The 24,135-nt window shown below is 37.4% G+C and overlaps 2 protein-coding genes across 3 annotated transcripts; both read left to right on the forward strand.

Moving 5' to 3' along the window:
* Positions 1-1,114: 1,114 nt before the first annotated feature.
* Positions 1,115-5,969, forward strand: prdm8b (PR domain containing 8b). Of its 2 annotated transcripts, none has more exons than XM_043238346.1 (4): positions 1,115-1,416; positions 3,173-3,397; positions 3,589-3,814; positions 4,099-5,969. In XM_043238346.1, the coding sequence occupies exons 1-4, from the start codon at positions 1,414-1,416 to the stop codon at positions 5,346-5,348; spliced, it is 1,704 nt and encodes a 567-aa protein (XP_043094281.1). In that variant the 5' UTR covers positions 1,115-1,413; the 3' UTR covers positions 5,349-5,969. The 2 variants fall into 2 exon arrangements, with proteins under 2 accessions (XP_043094281.1, XP_043094280.1); XM_043238345.1 differs by having other exon boundaries at positions 1,172-1,416; positions 3,589-3,820.
* Positions 5,970-16,137: 10,168 nt separating this feature from the next.
* Positions 16,138-23,104, forward strand: fgf5 (fibroblast growth factor 5). Its single transcript, XM_043240474.1, has 3 exons — positions 16,138-16,451; positions 17,635-17,738; positions 21,856-23,104. The coding sequence occupies exons 1-3, from the start codon at positions 16,235-16,237 to the stop codon at positions 22,216-22,218; spliced, it is 684 nt and encodes a 227-aa protein (XP_043096409.1). The 5' UTR covers positions 16,138-16,234; the 3' UTR covers positions 22,219-23,104.
* The last annotated feature ends 1,031 nt before the right edge of the window (positions 23,105-24,135 follow it).

Consider the following 24,135-nt stretch of genomic DNA (forward strand, 5'->3'; position numbering starts at 1 on the left):
TCGTGCTTCTCTCCTCTAGAGATGGAGCGCCACAGCAGGTGTGCACGCGACAAGCCTCCGCGCTCACGAGCCGGATCTCCGGCTGCAGCAAAGCGAAAGAGAGAGCGCCCCAGACGCAGATAAGTACCGATAGAAGAGCACCAGTTGGCGAACCAACACCGAAAAAAGCCGTGATAATTATAATACAACGACATAACGTAGAGCTGAACTCGCTGCGAGTGGCGACGTGTTGTCTGGACGTTCAAAAGTCCAAGCGAAGACAGGAATCGTCCGCGGTTTAATGGAAGCTGTGGGATAAAGGCACTCAGTGTCACATAGAGAAACTTTTTGTTGCCCGTTTAGCTATTGGCACGTACATCAGTAAAACGATTTTCCCTCGCTGAGACTACAACAGTCCAGTTAGGCTGTTATGAAAGGAAACGTATGGAAATGCTGCGTAAAAAAAAAGCGTTTTCAATTACAATGTTTTAAAAGACAGTAGGCTACCTGTCTTCTTACTGTAATATACAATTGTATTCCCTTTGGCGGTGTATTCCTAAAAATCACTGCTGGAACCATCACATTTGTTTGTATTTTATTGTTGTGAAAGTTACTGGAGTTGTATGTTGCATGTTGTTGTTTACTGCTTTATTTTTGGCGTCACATGTGTTGCCCTTGTGGCGTTTGTACGGTTAAACCGGGCTCTGTCTTTGTTATTATTGGCCACAATGAAAGTCATGTGCCACCTTGCATTATGCCTCCTGTGTTATAATCAGTACATATAGGTAACAGAAGCCTGTAACAAAAGATAGAAAAAACAGAGACAGGCTGATGTATTATTGACATAATATAGGACTATAGTTATGAAGTCATTAAAAAGCCACCCCGTATGCATGCAACCTGTATATTACCAGTAAAAGTCTGCAACCACAACGTCCAGTTTTCGAATAGCCTACAGCAAGACTACATTATACATTCAAAAACAGCACAAGCATCATTTCTTCTTCAACATTAAAATGAATTGGAAAACAAATTAGCGAACGTTCTTTGTCTATGGAAAATATGAGATGTGTAATACGCATCTGTTTTATTGACTGCGGTGCACTTTACGTTTCAGCACAGACACCCTGCATCTACTAGCTAACTGTCGGCGACCGAAGAGTTAAAGGGAGGAGACGAAGCGTGTCACGCCTCATTGGGCAGATTATGTGCAGCAAACAAAAAGTGTGTATGTGGGTGCCACTCAGTCAGTGTATCGGCCCCATCTGCACGCCTCTCTGCGCTCGCGAATCATAAGACGGTCGGCAACACTGTCACTTTCAACAGACGGGGAAATGTACTGACTGCACGGACTTCGTCGGAGACGCCGAACACATACTTGAAGATATATTGACGGCAATCGTGAAGCCTTGTGGATTATTTTATCCTAGCACCATGGTGAGTCATGACGATTTTTGCAATAAAAACAGCCGGAGGCTAGTAATACACGGGGCTGCGTGCAGCATCCTCGCGACCGCGTAGAGAGCCCGCAGATGGTAGACGAGAGAGGGAAACTGGCCGCGCATCATAAAGTCGTAAAGTTGGAATAACAACAAGACCACAGATAAAAAAAAAAAAGCAGCGCAATAAATTTTAACTCGAAATGGGAGGTCAATGGGTTCGTCTCCTCTATTTTAGAAATGCGCATATATTCATGGGTCTATTAGTATTTAGTTGAAATGCATATTCATTGGGTCCTTTGTGTGATTCTCAGGAGTGAGACTGCGACCTCACGGCTACAAAAGGAGAGGACCGTGAAAGGAAGGGCAAAATTCACACTAAGGCTTTTTATGGATGAAGGGAACTTTAAGCGTTTGTGTCTTGGTAATGCAATCGAGAGCCGGACTCGTCTTTGAAATAGCCGCGTATCTCCATCTTAAATACATTGACGTTTAAACGCTTTGCGGAAATATTTTACCCCATATTTCCACAGTTTCGTCGGTGTCCCATAGCCTGCTATAGCTGAGCAGCAAACACTAATAAATACAACCGCGTCCTGTAAAAACTGTAAAGGACTTTGTAAATGTTATACTTTTTTAATAAACGTGTCTGAAAATGAAACAATTTGAACTGCGTTTTACCTGCTGTGCAAACTAAATGTAGTAATTTTATTTATTTATTTTTTTTTTCATACGATTTATCTTTTCGACCTGATCAAATAGCGGAGAAATCGTGTAAAATCCCAGCAATATGCCGCACTGGTAGTGTGTGTTAAAACTATAATAAAACTGTTAAAAGAGATACGAACAATGCAATAGGCTGTATATTAAATACATTTCAAACGCTGCCAAAAACAAGTTACGCGAGTGAACTGCGACTCACGCTACGAGAGATTCGGCTCGTGTGTAAATGTGCATCGGGGGTTTGGAGAAGAAGAAATAATTAACTCCGCGTGCTGCCTTAATTAAAGTCTCAAAAGGAAAGTGGTGGATTATGGTAATAAGGAGACATACGTTCCTTCTTGTAGAACGGAGCTAAAGGTTAGCTGACGTGAAATCGGTGACTTTGACAGTGCTATTGAATCCATTCGATACGGTCCTCGACGGTAAAATAGACCGAAGGGTCTCGCAAGGCCAGATTTTCATCCCTGTAAAAGGCGTGCAAAACATTTCCTTCAAGAAAAAGAAAAATCGGAAAATACGCACTTAGAGTTATTAACGTAATACTGTCACGGTCACTCTTTTAAATAGAAACAGTGTACTCTAAGAAATAATCTTCTTTTCGATCACCTTCTCGGTTTTTTTTTTTTTTTTTTTTACAGAATACAACTATTTAATTCTACGTTTATATTTCATAATAAAGGCTAGATTAGCATACCTATGAAATGACATGCAATAGTCTATATTAAAGTTTCAACAATAACAACACTATAAAAATACCAACAATGCATAGGCCCAATTTAACAATCGAAGAGAAATAGCTTTAAAAAAAATCAACAAAAACAAATAAACAGGCCCAAGTAAGACTGCGTGCTGGGAGATTTTATTAAACGGTTTGTTCAGGAGATTGCACTGCACGTAATGATAACTAGGAAAATTGCTTTTTAAAAAAAAACAAACAAAAAAAATACACATACATTTTATAATTGAGAAATAGGGACTTGTGCGCGGTTCTGTTCGTTCACTTTTAATTCACTCGTATTTTTGCCTTGCAGCAAATGATGGAGGAATCCAGTTCGCAGAGACTGGGCTGGGACGGCGACGCGAAAGCGATGCAGCAGTGTTTAACGGATATATTCACCAGCGTGTACACCACCTGTGACATCCCGGAAAATGCCATTTTCGGCCCATGTGTTCTGAGTCACACTTCACTGTATGACAGCATCGCCTTCATCGCTCTCAAGTCCACAGACAAACGAACGGCGCCTTACATATTCAGGGTATGGTCACGCTTTATTTAATTTCCAGCAGGACTTTGAAATGTGTAGCCTGTTTTTTTTTTTTATCTTTTGTACATATACAAAAACTGTGATAGAGAAATGTTATCATTTTGAAAAAAAAAAATACTGATATGTATTTGCTGATGTTTCTGATGTTTTAACTAAATGTTTAAAATGCTTGCTGGATGCAGGTGGACACCTCAGCTGCCAACAGTTCCTCGGAAGGCCTGATGTGGCTGAGGCTGGTTCAGTCGGCGCGAGACAGAGATGAACAGAACCTAGAGGCCTATGTGAAGAACGGCCAGCTTTTCTACAGGTCGCTGAGGAGAATAGAGAAAGATGAAGAGCTGTTGGTGTGGTATGGCAAGGATCTCATTGAACTGCTGCTGCTCAGCCCTGGCAGAAATCAAACCAAAAGTAAAGGTACACTTCGGAGATCAACATGTGATCTGATATTTAGCATTTTTAAAATGAAAAATAGCAGTTGTTTGTGTTTAAATACTCAGTCAATATATCACCATTCATCGTAAATGCGAAAATGCACGCATGATACAAAGTCAGTCATTTATAGATATAATGTATTTTTAAAATGATGTGTTAATAAAATGAAGCATCATCATGTCGTTGTGTACCTGCTGAAGGACGTTTCTTTTAAAATGCCACTTTCCTTTTTCTCTTCCCCAACCAATTATTTGACGTAGGTACGTCGCCCTTTTTGTGCCCAGACTGTAGCCAGCGTTTCCAGTTCGAATTTCCCTTTTTGGCTCATTTAAGATTCCGCTGCACTAAGAGACTACAAAGCATGGCCAGCCCAGAGGAGGAGGCCACGGATGCCAGTGACCAGGCTAGTCTACCTCCTGCCAGGTCCAGTCCCAAACTGGGCCGATCTGACGGCTTCTCCAATCCACAGGAAGGAAAGCCGTCCACAGACTTCCACAATCTAGCCAGGGATTTGGAGAATAACAGAACCAGTCCGCCGAGCGACAAAGAGGCCGAGATACTAAGCGAGAACTCTGGAAAGCGCAAGTTCTCTGACATGGAGGACAGCAGGAACAGTGGATTATCTCAGCCTCCCAAGTCCAAAGAGGAGTTGGCCAACTCGGCGCAGCAGTACCGTGGAGCGTACGGTCTGGACGAGAGCAGGCGGGCTTTCTCGCCTTCTGTTTCGGAGTCGACGGAAACCAAGAGGAGCGCCTTCACCGAGGTCAAGAAGTCACCCCAGAGCTTGAAGCACAGCGGTAAAAACTCCAGCTCCAACTCGGAGAACAAGGAGGCTGGCCGGCCCAGCAACACGGCTGAAAAGCACCTCAACATCAGACAGGTTCTGAGCGAGACGCAGCCCCCGCAATCCCGAATGGAGACCTCATCAATTGGCAGCGCTTTCACTTCGGTGCCCCAGCAGGGAGGTGGAGGCTCGGAGAGAAAGAGTGCCTTTAGCCAGCCGTCTCGCACCTTCTCGCAGCTATCACCTCTTGTCATGGCACCCAAGCTTCTGCCGGCAGTTGACTGCCATCCTGCGGTGGGCGACACCGTCTCTTCCAATAGACTCTACCAAGCGGACCACCTCGCCGCGAAGCTCCAAGGCTCTGAACTAGGCAGCAACTGCCCCGTGCCGGGTGGCATTGCGAAACAGAACCCTTTCCTATACGCCACAGCCTTCTGGCCCAAGACCTCAGGCCCCATCCAGCTGCAAATGCCCTCTGCTCTCACGCTCCTGCCACCTTCGTTTACCTCCCTTTGTCTGCCTGCCCAGAACTGGTGTGCCAAATGCAATGCCTCCTTCCGCATGACCTCTGACCTGGTCTACCACATGCGCTCGCATCACAAAAAGGAGTATGCCATGGAACCTCTTGTTAAAAGAAGAAGAGAAGAAAAGTTAAAGTGTCCAATCTGTAACGAGTCTTTCAGGGAGCGGCACCACCTTTCCCGGCACATGACTTCTCACAACTGAATTTTTGGGGATTTATTTGTTTTTCATTCTTTCCTTCCTCCTTTCTTTTTTCTTGCATTTTTTTTTTAAATCAAAAGGGAATAAGGTTAATCTGGAGGAGTAATGCCAACACGTTTGCTCTCATTTTCAAAAGACATTACTGTTTAAATGGTTTGATTTCTTCAAATGTCACGTTTTGTGTATGAAGATGCATTTTGACTTAAAAACCTAAAATCTATTTATTATATGAAGCACTTATTATTTGAAAAAAAGGGGACAATGATAATGTAAGTGTACCTTGAATTTTGTATATATTAATGTATAATGTATAGAAATCAATTCAGATGCAGATCATTTCATTGAACGTTATTCAATGACATGTTATGTCTATATGCATAAGGATATCGAACATTGGGAACATGATGTTGAAGTGTATTTAAGAGTGCATGTAAATTATAGCTATTGGTATAAGATGCAGTTTATTCGAAATAATGTAAATACTTGTTTTGTTTGAATACAAAGTGTAATATTTTGTGTCTGTGAGAAATAGATTCAGTGTTTCTTCCTTTTACTGAAATTTACTATTTGATAGTTTATCTAATCATGTTGAATGCTTTGACAATAAAATAGCTTTATTTTCAACTGATTGTGTGATTAATTATGCCTGGCTATAAAATGACATGAAATGATATGTTAAACATCGCAAACGTGTGCATGTGTAATCTGAGCCTCTTAACAGAGGACTGCAGAGCGATGCTTGGTGCTGTATTTAAAATAATTCATTCAAAATATCCCGTATACGCGATATTTGTCGTTGTCTCGGTGATTTTGCCGTAGCCTAATATGCCTCCATTCTTTATTAACTGTAAAATATACAGTTCATCAACCATCGACTGTAATATGTGCACTAAGGAATTAGAGCATAGTCGGTTTTTTATGGGGAAACACACACTGTCCAATAAATAAATAAATAGACAATTTAAATAGCTTACTATAAATGAGCCTAAATGAAACTCATTAAATTAAGCAACATTATTATTATTATTAGGCCTGTTATTAGGCTATTATTATTATTATTATTATTATTATTATTATTATTAACAACAACATTTCCACTTCGATGCATTCTCATCACGTGAAAACGAAGCCCTGAAATTTATATTTTAATTAGCAAAACCCCTCGAAGAAACACGATCTCCGCTGTGCTAAATATTATTTTAATTAACAGCATATTAAATAAATAAAAAATAAACGAAAAACGGCTGCTGTACTAAACACGCGCGCGACTTCTTTTAGCGTCACAACAGCATGCGATTAAAAGTGTTCCTCGTTTGCTTTAATTCGCGCTGCGTGTTATTAGGATCCTGTAAAGTGCGTGTTTCGGAAAATTAAGATGAAAGCAAATACTACTTGACTCCGTTATTAGCTGCTGTAAAAAAAAAAAAAGTGAAACAGACTGTAGTCTTAAACAATCTACCGGAAAAAAATAGAAACAACAGCCTTTAATGTTGCGGAAAGGCTAACTGTACATTTGCACAGGCCTAATGCATAACAGAAAAAAAAGACAAACGCCCACTCATAGGCTAATTAAAAATATATAGGCTGATCTCGATTTAGACATTTACATATTTATAATACAAGGCATAATTACAACAATAAAAACCTGTGCATAGTCGATATATAGTCTGTCACAATCAACTGTGATTTACAATTATTGTTTTTCCTTATTAGACGATAAAACATCAAATGACCGTTTTCTATTGTTTCGCTAGCTTTATATCGTCTTTTTCGAAAAGAAATGAATGTCAGAACTTGCGCTGTGGAGCTTGAGACCAAAGAGCCGAGAGAGAGAGAGAGAGAGAGCTACAAGCTGTTAAAATAGCTCAACAGTGACACCAAGCTTTTACAATGAAAAATTCAACCAAATCAAGATTTTTAAAAATAAACTGCGATTGCCTGATGTTGTAGAGCCTTAGCCTGCCACCTAACGGCCGACACGGGACTCGGCAAAGACAAAGCGTTCAGTCATTTTAAGCATGAAGTAACCACATGCAAAACAACTCAAATAATTCAGGTTTTGAATTAGTCGATGTGATTTAATCATGTAGCATAAAATAAAAAGTGAATATAAGCTTGCTGAATGAAGGTGCCGAACTTTGGGGATATCAATGTAATAAGAAGACCTAAAAATAAACCTTTCCCAATCATGAAAAGCCATTGAACAATTCAGTCCAGAATATGAGGTAATGAGCCGGGAGATGATGATGATAGTCACTTATACTTACAGAAGATATTTATTGCCTGAGCCATGTTTTGTGACTGGAGTCATCCGTCCCTTCATAAGCTCCAGTTACATTTGTCACGGTATCACTCAGCACCTCTCGCTCAGGCTCAGTTTATACCCTTCTCACATGTGGCCAATGTGGTCACCCTTGGCTAACCTAGCTGGCCCGCTTCTCATACTTTACGTGTGATTGTGTCCTATGGTGAACCGCTCTTCCTGCATCTGTCTCTTCCCTTCATCTTCCTGTTGTTCTCTAACGTCTTGGCAAAGGGGCCCTCGCATCAAAATAGATCTGTGCGAAACGCACCGATCTCAAACAGTATGTATAAGAGCATGGTATTTATAGATGATTCACACTAACGATGAAGCGACATCCGAGACCGTGACGAGAAGCATAAGAAAACCAAATGCATGATTTATAACTGCTGATTTACTGCATTTCTCTGTGGGGTGGAACATATGGACTGATTTTGCTGTCAAATGATCGACTGAGTAATCCATCGCATCCACAATAAATGTTTTTGATTACTTAATATAAATATATTAAGTAATCAAAAACATTTATTGTGGATGCGTGCGCTCTGCATATTTATCATGTATGTATAAATACACAGACGTATACATGTAACAAAAATATGTTACGCTTATATTTTAAAATATATTTATATGAGACATGATTTTTAGAAATATATATATACACAAATTCAAGTAAATATTTTCAAAAGATATGCTTTATGTATGTATATATATATATATATATATATATATATATATATATATATATATATATATTATGTAAACAAAAATAGTTTAGTACTAGTATATATAATTTAATTTATTTATTATTATTTTATTATATATTTATTTATTTATTACTATTTATCTATGCACATCATTCACATCATTTTACTTACAGAAGATATTTATTGCCTGACAGTGTTCACTTGTCATTTTTAATAAAAAGCATGGTTACACTTTATTTTGATAGTCTTTCTGGTATGTTGTATGTTGTGGACTCATTAAAATACAGTATTAGAAGATATTAAGCAAACAGTCCACTAGTACTCTAATGATTGCTAGTTCATGTGTTGTCAAACTTCTGTTAGTAGAATGTCTAAAGTGGACTATCGAAATAAAGTGTTCCCAAAAGCATTAACTCTCTCCCTTTCTTCCCATTTAGAAGCAATCTGTCACTCAAAAGATATGAGATATGAGACCCCAGCAATTTAGCAAACAATTTAGCAACTATCTAGCAATCCAAATAATTCCCAGTGGACATATTGGGTCTAATTTTTTTTTTCTCTTTTGAGAATAGGGATGAAAAGACGACGGTAAGTTCTGTTCCATGCTAACTTTAATAAATGAGCCAGTAGTTTGATATGAGAAAGATGAAAGTTCCAATGTACGGCAGCAGATATTACGAAATATTAGACCAATGAATGCCGCAGTTAAATACATAATTAGCATCAATAATCTACATGTGTATGTTTTCAGCAGATGCCTACCATCGGTTGCATCTATCTATATGAACAACAGGCTGCTTAAGTTATTTTAAAGCGGGACACATTCAATCTTCCTGCGCGCTGACACGGACAAATTTACACTTAGCATACACTTCAAAGATGAACAGATCCGCTTCATAGACATGCTTTTGCACTTAGCATGCTCTCTGTCCTCCTCAACTGTTTGTACCTGTCTTCTGTGCGTCTGAATTGCAAATTCTAAGCATTGCTGAGAGTAATAGACAGATCTGAGAGCGAGCGAGCATTTAAGCTGCACCTGTCCTTCCTCTTCAAACGTCTGTCCTTCATGGGTCATATACCAAATCTTCAAGTAAAAAGAAACAGATTATAATTAATTTTTAGCCATCATATGCTCACTCTCTTTTCTTGCTTACTCTGTATACCCTAAGTATATGTTTTTTTCGAGGCTATTTTTATTTTTTATATTAAAGGGAGAGTTAAAGAATAGAGAAAAAGTTAAAGAAAGAATATTTTGAAAGGTTCTTTTTCTTCATGCAAGACAAAAACAGCTGAAACGTTCTTCAAAATATCTTCTTTTGAGTTCTACAATAAAAAGCCAGTAAATGACTTTAATTAATACATTTTTGGGTGAACTATCCATATTAAGTGCAATTAAAGAACCAATATTCACTCAGAAATTGCTATTTCACAAATAATTACAAAGAAATGGCAAGTTCCATTGTGAAATTTTTCATGGTAAAGTTTTAATGGTGTTCTTTTTTTCTTATAAAATGTATTTTTTATACTTTTAGTGCCGTCAATCTATGAATTGTTCAAAATCATTCAAAATAAAGGTTTGCATAATATAGTGTGTCTGTGTGTTTGTGTGTAATAAATGTTTGTAAACACACACACACACACACACACACACACACACACATATATATATATATATATATATATATATATATATATATATATATATATGTGTGTGTGTGTGTATATATATATATATATATATATATATATATATATATATATAACATGAATGTATTCATTTCAGAAAAATAAGTAATTTTTATAAAATATAAAATATATTTATAATATAAATTATATGAACACAAATACATACATGTAAATATTTTAAATATATAAACACTGTATGTGTGTGCATTTCATTTAGGTTTTTTTTTTTGTATGTAATCAATCATTTGACAGCACTAAAATAAATACATCATGTCTGGTAAAAGAATGCTATTAATGTGCCGAAAAGTGAATAGATTTCTCGTGTATCTTTGATGCTTATGGATTCGCCCTGTTTTTAGACATAGATTTATGTTTTGCATGCATATGAAATCAAAGCAAAGTGCTCATTCCCATTCCATAGTTACAGTTATACTGAGCATGCAGGTGTCAGTAGCTCAGCCGTTAACAATGTCGGACACAGCTGTTGTTCGCTCCGCTAATGCAACGTGGTGAATCGCAATCGAACATAAATTATGCAAGAGCACAAAAGATGTACCAGTCATTCATGCACCGTTAATACAGACACCAGCACCATCACGTTGCCGTCGCTGGGTCATGCCGGGCCGTGATTTATATGTCATCAACAGGAACAAGCTGTATGCTTTACTAAGGCGGTGTATAGGTCACACGTTTTATCTTGACTACCACCAGGTTTGTTGTTGTTTCTTGCTCTGGGTCATTCGTCACAGTGCACAGGGTGCTGCTCTCAGAGAGAGGCCGCTTTAAGCGCAGCGGTAAAATATAGGCCTTCGGAAATCCACTGTAAAACTATACGGAACTAATCTTTCAGCGCTGTGCAGGCATTTCGAGTGTCCAGCTCTGATTACTGCGCCTTGAGCCAAAGCAGTCAGGTAGGCCCGAAGGTGGATTTATGCTGCGGGAAGTGCACAGGAAACTCCCTGTTGATTGGTGATAGGGGGGGGGAACGGTGACTGTTTGTTGGTTTTACTAGATAGGAATAAGGGCTAGAGATGGGGGGGCGGGAAGACTTCAAAAGATGCATTTCTCTAGTACACAAGAGGGATAGGACTTCACATCAGAGAGCCCAGCAATTTCCGTAGCCTCAACTATGACCCGAAGGAATGAAGCCTGGAGCAAAAGGAAGACGCATAGAGCACCGAGAGAGCTAGATGTAGATGATGTATCAGAAAAAGGCTGTTGCTGGACATTAGAGGTAGTTCGGAAGCTAGGTGGTCGACGAGAAACAAACTCTCAGCTCTCATCAATGCATAAAAATTGGATTTTTGATCGAATTTCTAAATATAGTGTAATACGCTGTTCAAAAGGATAAATCATGCATAAGTGGAAATATACATTTATATAGTTTGATTACTGGCATTCTTCAAGGGGTTACAATGTACATATCTGAACAATTTTAAATATTTCATATTACAATCATTTATTATACTAGTTATGTACCTTATTTTGTTTAATTATGGCTCAATGACAAAAATATGTCATATACATTCAAATATTTTAAAAAATGTCTTATTTTCTATGTTACTGTGTAAGTAAATAAGCTGGGGGTCATCTTGGCATATTGATAAAAAAAAAAAAAGCCAATTTACAAAATTATGTTTATACATACCTAAGTACATTATTTATATTGTACATCCAAAATAATAGTTTTTGTTTACATTATATGTGTGCGTGATTTATATTTACCTATTATGTATAAATAAATACACATACGTGCATTCATATATTTAAGAAAAATATGTTACAGATATTTATGTATAATATTTTTTATAAATTAAATGAATGTAAAAATGTATACAGGTAATTACATATTTTCATATATAATATTTAATATCACATTTAAATATTGCCTTTTTATACATAACAAATACACACAGTACACACACATGAATAAAAAATATTAATTATTTAATATACCCACATACAGATACACCAACTTCTTGAACAGCCTATTATTAAACTAATACATAATATAAAGATGAACGATACTTTTAATCATCCGTTGTAAGATGCTGCAGTTACAGATCCCACATAATGGCAAATAACACTGTTTAAAAGTGGACTGGTAACCTTTTATTTACCTCTGACTGGGGCGTCTATCGAGGTGAAGGCAAGGTTTACCCTGCTCGTTTTTATCTTGCCAAATCTATCAGTAGGTACCGATGGCTCTACGCTGACAGAGAGTTCACTGACAGGCTGCTCTGTCTGTAACAAGTGAACAGGTGCTTCTTTGTTCCTCACCAAATGCCCTCGGACACTTTGCAAAAACACAGCGCTGGCTTTCTCACAAATGAACGGGGTACCACTTTGTCCAAAGCAAATGTTTAGATCTATTACAGATTAAATGCTCGGGCTGATCCGTGGGCTGTTTTGAAAAGACGTGTTTGAAATGCGTGGCCATTTTCACGTCGCCTCATGCTCCGACTCTGAATGGGAGGAGGGAATAGGGTGAGAATCTTTGACCCTTAGAGTACAGCTGAAAAATGGCTCTCTAGATTGAGAGCAAAAACCTTCTCTGTTCCGCCTTGCTGCGGTGGAATGCTTCAGATGACTGTAGGCACGTTTGCAAAGTACTAAGGCTGAGAAAGTGGTTCAGGGGTCACAACACATACGCGACTTGATTGTTATTTCAGTAGTGAAATCTACACGAATCATCAGAGAAACACCCTCAAGCTAATGGAAATTCCCTTGTTACTTTAGGACTTTAAAAAATATCAGTGATTCCCAAATCAGCGGCTGTATAAGGGCTTGTAAAATAACACTGATTATTATAGTTTCTGCAGGTTTTGTGAAGGTAAATCTGCAAGTTCTGTGAAGGACTTTTTAAAGACCCTTACGCTAAATACAGACCATTTAAGGAATGAAGTGAAGGGAACACACATCTTCTCCAATAACTCTTCTGCTTTCCATTAAAAAAGATTCTTAAATCATGGTACATTTACCCGAAAAGCAAAATGATGTAAGAAGTTTTCTTGTTTTTAAAAGGTAGGAAATTTATGATTAAAACAAGAACAAATGCCAACTGGAACTATAGAATTATTTTTGGAAAGAGGACCTTCAGTATGAAAGTTTTCACACCAAATTTGACATTTTTGTTTAGTTTTTTATTAATCACCAACTTTGTTCAGTTTCTCAGAAAGCAACATTTCAAATCTGTTTACATGTGTTTAGATATTTGTACTGGAAAACAAAATAGTACATATATATATATATATATATATATATATATATATATATATATATATATATATATATATATATATATATATATATATATATATATATGGCTATGAATGAATGCAACATTTAATGCCATTAAATTTAAGATCCGCAGAAACCCTAAAGAACTTTTTCATTATCTAAACTTAAATACTTGCCCACATTCATTACGGGTTAGGATGTATTTTGTCCTATATTTGCACATATATCTATTAACGTCTACATTATATAATAAAACATAGCAAGTCATACAATTCATGTAATATTTGCTCATAAAAAACCTTTCAAACTGACTGTACATTTGATACAGCTTCTAAAAGCATCATCTATCAAGGAGACTTAATAATAACAAGATTATTCCCAAACCATGTGAGCTAACAACCATCAGCCAACAGACAAAATTATTGAGTATAATAATCTTTAAGTGGACCAAAGAGTCCCAACACTGTCCAGACGTCGTCACTCATGGCAGTACCTGAAAACTCATCTCCTCCCCTGTTACTCAAAAGCGTAATTCATAGATAATGAACGCTTGTGCCAAAACAATAACAAATGATTCTTCCCCGAGAGAGAAAATCCTGCATGATACAACGGAGTTGTTAAAAGCCAGGATCGTTGATGAATCAATCAGGATCATCAGTGTTTATACTCATCTGGGGTATTACCTCATTGCAGTTACTGGAGGGTCCAACACAAACAAATGGCCTTTACAATTTGGGAGGTAAACAGTTCTACACTGTTTACATTAAAGTGATCAATCCGTGTTGTGCAGCAAGTGAAACAGACATCACAGACCTCCATGTCTCAGCCATTCATCTAGTGATTAAGATCCTAAAGTTTTCAGGACACATTCCTTTCAAATTACTGAAGGCTGCCATCGCATCTTAAAGGTAACCTAAGATGCTGTGAGCAAAATCTAGAAGGATCGTGCAAATTCATGCATTAAGTTATTAATTATCTACAAAACAAATTGCTTGACCGGTTCACAGTAGCTATGAATGTTAAAATATCCACGAATACATTAAATAACTTGCATTAAATAATATGTATATGAATGATAATACCTCAGCGATCTTGTGATCTATGTGTATGTCCAGGTTAATCTCACATATAACACAATATTGTGTGTAGATGACTGAAATTCATGTTTCAGACATTTTAAAAAGACCATGAAGTTCCCACTGTGCTGTCCTTTAAGCAGAAAATGTGTACTGCTGCGTTTCTCTCTGCAGGTAGCTGTGCTGAAACAACTGGCCCGGACACCACTATTGTTTAAATTAATAGAGACATAATAAGGGAAAAAAAACGAGAAGCTTTCAAAGGTCCTAATGAAACGGTAACAAACTGGTTATTTAAATAATACATTTTGTTTCAGTCTGTGTTGTCATTAACATATGCTACAAATCAATCCATGTAACACAAAGTTTGTCTCACGGCGAGTCACAAATTCCTACAATTTTACCTGTCATTAGTTTTTGAAATAGCATCATTTCCACTTTGAAATCAATGTATTGTCCATAAAATTATTACACCGTCCATGTCCTCACTTTATACAAAATACTAAACGTTAAGTGTAATGTTAAATGTAGGAAAACTGAAATTGCATTCTCTAAAAGAAACATTATTGCTATGTTCTGACTAAGAGAAGACTAAGAGAAGAATGAAAAAGAAACCCTCTTTTTTTTTATAAGATTTCACAGCCGAATGTGTAAACACATATAAATGAAATAATTTAATATGAAAGTCAGTTTTCATACTAAAGGTCCTCTTTTCAAAAATAATTGCATAGTTGTATATTTTAAGTTGGTTGCTTGCTTGTCCCAGAAGGAGTCAGTGCTGAGAACTTATAACAGTAATGAGCAAAACTACACCGCGTCCTGACGATCTCTGTGCATTTTACATCTCTTCCAGTCATAAATTATTTGTTTGTAAACCCAGTTGTATATATGTTTCCTCGTGCGTAACATGCTTAAAGATGTATTTGGTCCATTTACGTGACGCTCTTTTCTTAGTCACCAATCAAAAAAACACATATCCTCTTATAATAAACACGTTTGCAGTAGGCTATTAGGAGTTGCTTATATTTTTATGTGGGGTTAAGAAGAAAAAAATAGGTGGCGCCTGTGCCAAACAATTTATTGTACTGTATTTTATCAGTCAAAAATCCTTTATTAATTGTAAAAAAAATTAAATAAATAAAAAAATTGAAGAGATTTTACTGTGCAACCTTTACCCCAAATTATAGTAATGTATTTTGGTGAGGAAAAACAAACAAACATAAAATGCTGTTTGATAATAAAACATTTATTGGCTACATATGTATGTATGTTTACATGTCTGCAGGTACGTATTTATTTATTATGTATAATGCACATATTGTTGAAGTAAAATTAAGATTATAGATTGTTTTTTAAAAATAACAGCATTTCGTAATTTATACCTCATCGTGGTTACTCCACTTGACATTAAATGCATTTTTATCGAGCTATTCAGTATATTGTATTGATGCCTAACACGTTCAAAACACGACTACAAGTCCTTCCACGTGTTTTAAACTAGATTCCTAACATATGTCTCCGTTTGATCACGATCAGTTGTCACTAACCCATGTAGCCTATTAAAGTACAAATAAATTCCTCTCCTTGGTCAAAGACGCGCCGTTTGGAGCTACATCTCCAGCGGCGCATATGTCTCAGGACGGTTTGAATGTTCCGATATAAATTGAGGATGAGAGAGAGCGTCCTGCACATCTCAGGCACGCATCAAGCAGTGAGATCATTTGTGATATAAATATCTCTTTGCCAGCAGATCTGCTCCAGCTCCTGCAGCCGAGGGGTAATGCCCACCAGTGAAACAGCGAGTTACCTCAGAGCGCTGGAACAGCAGCAAAATGCTGGAAGTGGCCTAGCACGCTCACAGACAGCTCTCTGGAAAGAATGAACGTTCCTCTCCTGCTTTTACTCCTCTTTCAGTTGCCTCGATCTGCAGTGCTCACTGGATCTGAACGCGCGCATTTGGAGCACCAACTTGTCGGGGAAGGGCGCGTATCAGGGCGCAGGACTGGAAGACTGTACTGTAGAGTTGGAATAGGCTTCCACCTTCAGATTCACCCCGATGGAAGAGTCAACGGGAGTCACGAAGCCAATCCGTTAAGTAAGTTGCCTTTTACCAGCGTTTACGGACGTGTTTACTTCTAAGTTTTCAAATTAGCGACTGATTGATCCTCGTTTTCATACTTGGTGTGGCTGCACGATGTTCGATTGCAATTTTGTGCTTGCGGTAAACTTATCAATAACTGACACTTGCTTATATAAAGCCAGAATAAACGACCAATCGAATCTAAAAAAAAGAAAAAGCTAATGGTATGTATGTTTAAACAGTTATAGAGGTAATTGCAAGAATCTTATTGATGGGCTATGCAAAAATACTTACTGGTTCAAGTGACTGTTATTGCAGACTGATCTGGCTGAATGAATGCTAGACTAGTGCTTCCTCTGCTTGGAGTCTCTTGTTTGGAGCGGATGTTTATTTACAGGTATGGGAACAGGTGCAGCGGCTGAGATCAGAATGCTATAGTGAGCTGAAAGCTGGAGTGAGTGGCATCATTAGCATGCCATGCACTAGATTTCTGTTAATGGTTGAATAGCTGGATACGCATACCATAGTACTAGGTCTATTTAGAGGGTCTACTGTCAAACAGAAGATCAAAATTAAATTAAAGTAAAAAGGACTTTGAGTTTGGCTGTGGGTGTTAAGTCCATGTGCCAGACAGAATATTTAGAAAGCAAACATCGTTGACCTGAAACATCTCTCTGAAACAATACAGGCTAACCAATATCAACAAACAATAATGACCGATAATGCCAGTAATACCAATCAATATTAAAAAGATGGACGCTGTATCCAAATGTCAATCTATTTCTATTTTATGTATTCATATTGTGTATTAAGGAATTTAATGTTTTTCCTATCTTCTGTGTAACATCTGCTTTTGACCTCCAAGATATAAAGCTAAAACAGTTATTTTTTTTACATTTTACATTTATTTCTACCCCATCATTTTCCAACCATACAGTACCCTTTAAAAAACACGAGAGAGGTTGATATAAGTTACGACATCAACTAATAATACCTTGTGCCATGCGTAAGTCAACAACTTGCACATATTATCTAAACCCCGCTTTCAAAATTGTGACTTTTAAAGAATGCAGTCATCACTCTCTTTAATAACCAAATTTCTGCTTGTGTGTGAACATAGCCATTGTTTGACCTTTGACACTTGGGATATAAAGGTCATGAGTCGTCGCAGCAATATTTGTGTTTTCTTAATCTGTAGGTGTGCTGGAGCTGTTTGCAGTGTCTCAGGGGGTCATAGGGATCCGAGGGGTTTTCAGCAACCGATTTCTAGCAATGAACAAGAGAGGGAGGCTTCATGCAACTGTAAGTGTGACACAATATGCACTTATTCTTCCACTACAAAAAAGTTGATGTAAACTAAGCCAAATATGCAGAACAAAAGCTCCCCATGCACACTTTGGAAGGGAATCTCGGTTTACTGTGATATTTGTGAGCCTCTGCAAATTCTCTCTACAAAGACTTGTACAAAGCAGCAGAGACACTGCAGTTTCAGAGCAATCTGGCTTTGCAGGGGTCTGGGCTGTCTGATAGAAGGCAGAGCTTATTAGCATGTGTTAATGGGAAGAGCAGATTAAAACGAGTCTGGGGTAGTTGATAATCTTGCAAGGAAGGGAATCAATATGTGTGTAAACAAAGTTGGATAGCTTTAAGGGCACTTAACATGCAAGCAACACTATGGAACTCTAAGCCGCATTCATATAGCTTTAAAATGAGAAATGTTTAACTCTCCCATAATAGCAATTGTCTTTGGAAAAATAAATAAATAAATAAACTCAATAAAAGAATGATAACAATAAAATAAAATAATATTTTTTTGTTGTTGTTGTTGGTTTTGCAAATCAAGAGAGCATAAGATATAATTCATTCAAGAGAGTAATTTTTTTTTACAATATTATTGTGAAATATTGTTAATATATTTTAATATGTAATTTTCTCCTGTGATGGCAAAGCTGAAACAGCCATTACTCAAATTGTATGTGTCATTATCCTTCAGAAATCATTATAACAATATTGCATATAATATAATATGCTTAATATTTCAGTAGGATTTTTTTTTAAGTTAAAAAGAGTAGGCTATTTATTTGATATAATAAAAATGCTGAATAAAAAGTATTTTATAAAAAAATTGTATATATATACATACATTTTTCTGTACTTCCTATTTCACATTAATGTTTCACAATTTTAGGGAAATCTCTTATTGGGCGGATAATAAAGTAGTCTGATAAATCTGAGGATTAGCCTCCGAACTGCTGCAGACATCATCTGTAATTAAAGCAGCTGCAGCGGCTCCATCAGACTTGAATTGGGTTTCATTTCCTCAGACCAGCTACAGTTGCACAGGCTTATTTAATAGCTGTCAGCTTGGGTTTTAAACCCCAAGCACTTCATTTCATAGACAAGTCGGCCTAACCAAAGGAGTATCAAATGACTTAATGTCTGATTTTTGTTGCACTGTCTGTCATATTTAATATTTAGATGTTTTCATAGTGGCAATTTATTGCTGCGATAATGGCAAGGAAGACAGATGTACATTATGTCTTGTGACCTACCCAGCAAGCGATTACTAACATAATCTTTGCAAAGCTTAAGAGGTCACTGCATTTATTAAGAAAACAACGGAGAGCGGGTGAGAAACCAAGAGGGAAATGGAGATGCAACCGTCTCCCATTCCATGAAACGTGGATTGCTTATGAGCCAGAGATGTGACTCAAACATAACTTTGCTCACATGGTCTAAAGGTAAAGGAAACAATTCTGAATCACACAGTGATACTTAGGAATGGGAACAAATCTTGGTGCCAAGATGTAATTACTCGTATCTGTGCCTGTAACGGTATAATGGCTCAGCGCTGGTGGTGCGAGGCCGAACAGCGGAGGTACCGCAGTATGGGAAATCTTGAGAAAGGATTGTTTGTGGATAATATTCACAAAGAAAGCTGTCAGAGAACAGACACAGGTCAAACAGCTGTGCAAGTTCATGACTTAACAATAAAATGTCTACTGCTTGCAGACACCCGAACAGACATATGGGATTTCTTCTATCTCTTCAAACATGGATCGAAATAACCCCCCAAAAAATGTCATAAAAGGATGTATCCTCAACAGCTGGCTGCTGTTTAAAACAGCGGTCATAAAGCACTTCCAGAAGACAGAAACCATGTACCCTAATCAAACAAACGTTCAGATGTTTTTGGGGCAAATTACCACATTTAGGGGAGAGAGCCCCTGTGAAGTTATGGTGGGTCAAGTCGTGACTGGCATGTTTAGAAAATATTGTAATGGCACCATTTTCTGCTTTGCTGCACTCTTCAGCAAACCAGAACAGTTTTATTATTTCAGAGTTTGGGAATTATGCAAGACCTCTTACTTGGGAGTGACCCTCATTAAATTCATGATATAGTTTCCCACCAGATGTATTTTTAGAGAGTGAGGCCAAAATTCAGTTGTTACAGTTGTCGATATAAGCTGCTGTTTACATTAATGAACACTTTTTAAACACTTTTTAAAACACACTTTTTGTTCACATCAAGCGAGCAACAGGAAAACAAACACCGTGGTTATCTTCAGTGTTGTAGTCGATTCTTTACTCCGATTTAAATGAGCTGTGGTCTCAAGTACGAGATACACCTACAGAGGAGTCACGTTCGACAGAGCACCGGAGAAGAAACAATAACCGACCAGTAATGAAGCAGTCTTATCTGAGTTTGCTTCATGTCTGCTATCTAGTGTTGATTTGATCAAATTCATCTAATTCAATTATCCGAGCTTTGGTCAGATATTTAAAAACATTTACAAGAGAGAGGTCTAATGGATGTCTGGTCTTGCCAGCGTATAGTCGCATTTCTGAAAGGCTACCTAAGGAGAGAGGCTCGCGCATAACCATAGACTGCCTACAAACAAGCCTGTGTCCTGCTTTCCTGTGCCCTGGATAAAGTTATTTCATAGCCTAATGAGTTTTCAGCCCACACAAACGAAGCTCTGCTTCTGTCAGTCACCCCAGTCTTTGATTGGAAAGTCGGTTTTGATGACTTTGAGCTAGGAGATAAAAGTAAGACTTGCAATTATTCTGTAACCCCCTCAATGCTTCATTCTGGGCCTCGGCGTCTATAATCTGCTTGCTGCTTTTCATTAGCTCTCTTTATGAGGGGCTAACTCAATCAGGCCACAAAGTGTTCTCTCTCCAGCAGCTGCTAATGTGGCATCCTACAAAGTGTGTGCACAGTAATTACTTATTGTGCGCCCAAAGTGTTGAAGCTTTATTGATGTTCTGTGGCACTGCCTATTGCTGAGGTAAAATTGAAGCACAGTACAAAAGCTGATCGCTTCCATACACAGTTCTGCTCGCAAGTGTACATACCCTTTGCAGATTTATTTATTTTTTTAATTATTAACACTTTTTATATAGTACTGCCTTGGTGAAGCTACATGAATTAAAGACGTTTTAGGAACACTAAAACTAATGCACAACTCGAATCTTAATTTCCCAGCACTCTCTACACACAGCGTTCTCCCAGCATTTGTTTTTGTCTAATACTACATATGATTGACATCCAGCTTTGCCACTCTGGAAAATATATTGAGAAACGCATACACAACTACATAAGATGCAAATTGTCATTATTGTTTAGTGAGAATATTTTTAAAAAATGTTGTGTGTGTGAAACACATTTGTAAAAGATTATATTAAAATATTATCTTCTTGTGGAACTTATTTTTCTTGTGACATTTTCCTGCCAGTACTAAAATATTATTTTATTTGAAAGGTTTTACCTAATATTTTTAGATCATGTAAGGGCATGTAATCTTATTAACACAACTGTAATATGTATTTGTTTTATCTGGGTCTACTGATTTCTACTGTCATACACACAATCACACACATACATACATACATATATACCTCATTATTATCCTTTCAATACAGAAAATTAAAGCTCACAGACATTCATAATCCTTCACCTATTTCTCTGTCTATAAAGTCATGACAAATTATATAAAACGCTACTTTGTCTAATGGATTTGTTTAATTCCATTTTGGAGTACGCAACAATGATCTATTTTTTTATGTGGGCTCACATTAACAAACTTGCTGAATAGCCTGCAGAAAAAAAACTTATGGCCATTGCATTTATATTTGTAATAGTAAAAGTTATTATCTCATTTGAAAGTAAGATGTACAAATAGTACAGGAAACCATACACTAAATAAACACCATTGCAGCTGGACTCCAGCTGAAGAACAAACAGAGATCATTAGAGGGATCTAGTATCATTCACAGGCCGTGTTGAAAGCCAAGTTTCAAGACATATTAACATGACCATCAACATGCAGAGGAGTATTAGTATCAGACTGAACAACTTGTTGATTTTCTATCTTTGTATCTTTTCATTCCCCCTTTTTCCTGTCCCTTTTCCCAGGAGAGCTTCACAGATGACTGTAAGTTCAGGGAGCGCTTTCAGGAGAACAGCTACAACACGTACGCCTCAGTGGTCCACAAGAACCATCGCACTGGCAGAGAGTGGTTCGTGGCACTTAACAAGAGAGGTAAAGCAAAAATGGGGTCCAGTCCGAGAGTGAAGTCGCAGCACGTGTCTACACATTTTCTGCCGAGGATGAGCTCGCATGAAAAGACTGAACAAGGATTCACAATAACAGACAAAGAGCAGGAAAAACAACCACCTCCACATCCACCAACACCCTCTATAATAAAAGTCGCGGCCAACAGCGGAAAGAAGAATCGACCAGTAGTCAAATACTGGCCTAAGTTTCGATTCGGATAAACCGGCGCTGTCTTAACATTGACTAATCTTGCAAAAAAAAAAGAGAAGCTGGGAAAAAGTTGGTTTGTTGAAATAACCAGTTTTCTCTTCAGGATAATCAGTACTTGCGTGACTTACATAACTTGAGCATTCCGGTCATCATGTACATTAGACGTCGACGGGCTGAATCAGCCAATCACAAGACATTTTCAGGACTGAACTTCTGAAGTCCGATGTGCGTTTCATGAGGATCTTCTGAAAATCATATATATTTGAACTACAGCTGCATTACAAGAGGATTTGCATTATAGTCCTCAGTGGTTTTACAAAATATAACTACATTTTTATATTATACCTCACAGTATTTATACAATATATTTATGTCTCTACAAGCTTTTTTTGCACAAACAGTTATCCAGCTCCCAAAATTTATAATGTTTGTGATGGTAATATGCAAATCTATTTTTTAAAAAGGCGAATAACAGTACAGGAAAAAGAAGGTATATTTTGAATGCTTCTGGGCTGAATCATGCACATGGATTGCTTATTTGCATAAAAAGTCCATATTTCTTCTTTTTGAACAACTAGATGTCTGTCCATCAAAACTATCAGGCTAGATGCTGACTGTCATGAAATTAAAATCCTGCCGCGACCCCAGTGCATTCCACAGAAGAGCAATGTCTCACAAGGATAAACATGTCTTGTGAGACTGCTCTGTGTTTTTTATGAGCTCTGCTCATAGGTGTATCAAATGACAGACAGTCGTGGTATGACCCTTCACAAAATATCCCTATAACTGTCAAGTGGGGCACACTAAAACGGTGTGGAACTCATCTTTAGTGTTTACAGGTGATTGCAACCATAATCCATTTCCAAACTTTTCACAACAATTCATTTCTAATAAACATTTCGCTATAATAAAACATCCTGTGTATAATTCCTAAAATGATTCTAAGGATATTGTCTTTTTTTACAAACTACCACAATGTTGTGCTTTTGTGTTTAGAATGGGAATATACAGAAATCCTTAAAAGATCATAAAGGTTTAACCACAACTATTCTTGCTCACTTGTTGCACACAATTATGCAAGAATCAACAATGTGGCCAAAATCCATATCGCGCATGCACGGCGGCGGTATGAACGTCTGTGTCTAAAGACTTGCCCATTGCAATTGACATAACAGCTGGCTTGTGCCATTACCTTGTTGGACTGATCCAAGGGTTTGGTGGAGGTCAGACATTCCACTGGAAAATGGTTTACAACAGTGTCTCATCAAACGGGTTGAAATACAGGGGTCAAGACATCCACATCAAATGGTGTCTGCATGAGCCATAATGCTGAACAGTGCTATGGCTCCAAAGCTTTCTTCTACTTGCCTGAATATATGCCAAGATATACATCCATGACCAGGATTATGACTTGTCATGGGAATACAATCTTTGCCATTGAAAGTCCTTATAACAAAATTGAATTTAGTTTAGATAGATGGCAAAATTGGTAGAACTGTTTAATAACATTTTGAAGAGCTGTGCCACCTAGTGGTTATGGATGAAGTATTAGACCACAGGTACATTTTAGTTTGACTTGGCAAAACATTGCTTGCCATGTTCTCAATATTTTTAAATGAGACAAGAAATAACACCACCAAACTGTGCTTTAACAGAGCTTTTCGGTCCAATCCATAAATTAGCTCTCACTAAATCCATGTTTAATGCAGTAAAGATGCGCAAAACCTAAAACAACCCCAATTTTTTAAAACTGTCAAAATCTACTAAACCTTTATCAGCTTATTGCTCATTTTATTTTACACATCCTTTAAAATAAATGAATACATTTGTTTAATCATTAGACATTTTATGTTGTAAAGCAAAATCGATTTTTTTGGAGGGGCAAAAGGACAAAGAAAAACGACAAAAGAAAAAAACTCTTCGGCCAG

Source organism: Puntigrus tetrazona, chromosome 5, assembly GCF_018831695.1.
Source record: "Puntigrus tetrazona isolate hp1 chromosome 5, ASM1883169v1, whole genome shotgun sequence".
Taxonomy (NCBI): domain Eukaryota; kingdom Metazoa; phylum Chordata; class Actinopteri; order Cypriniformes; family Cyprinidae; genus Puntigrus; species Puntigrus tetrazona.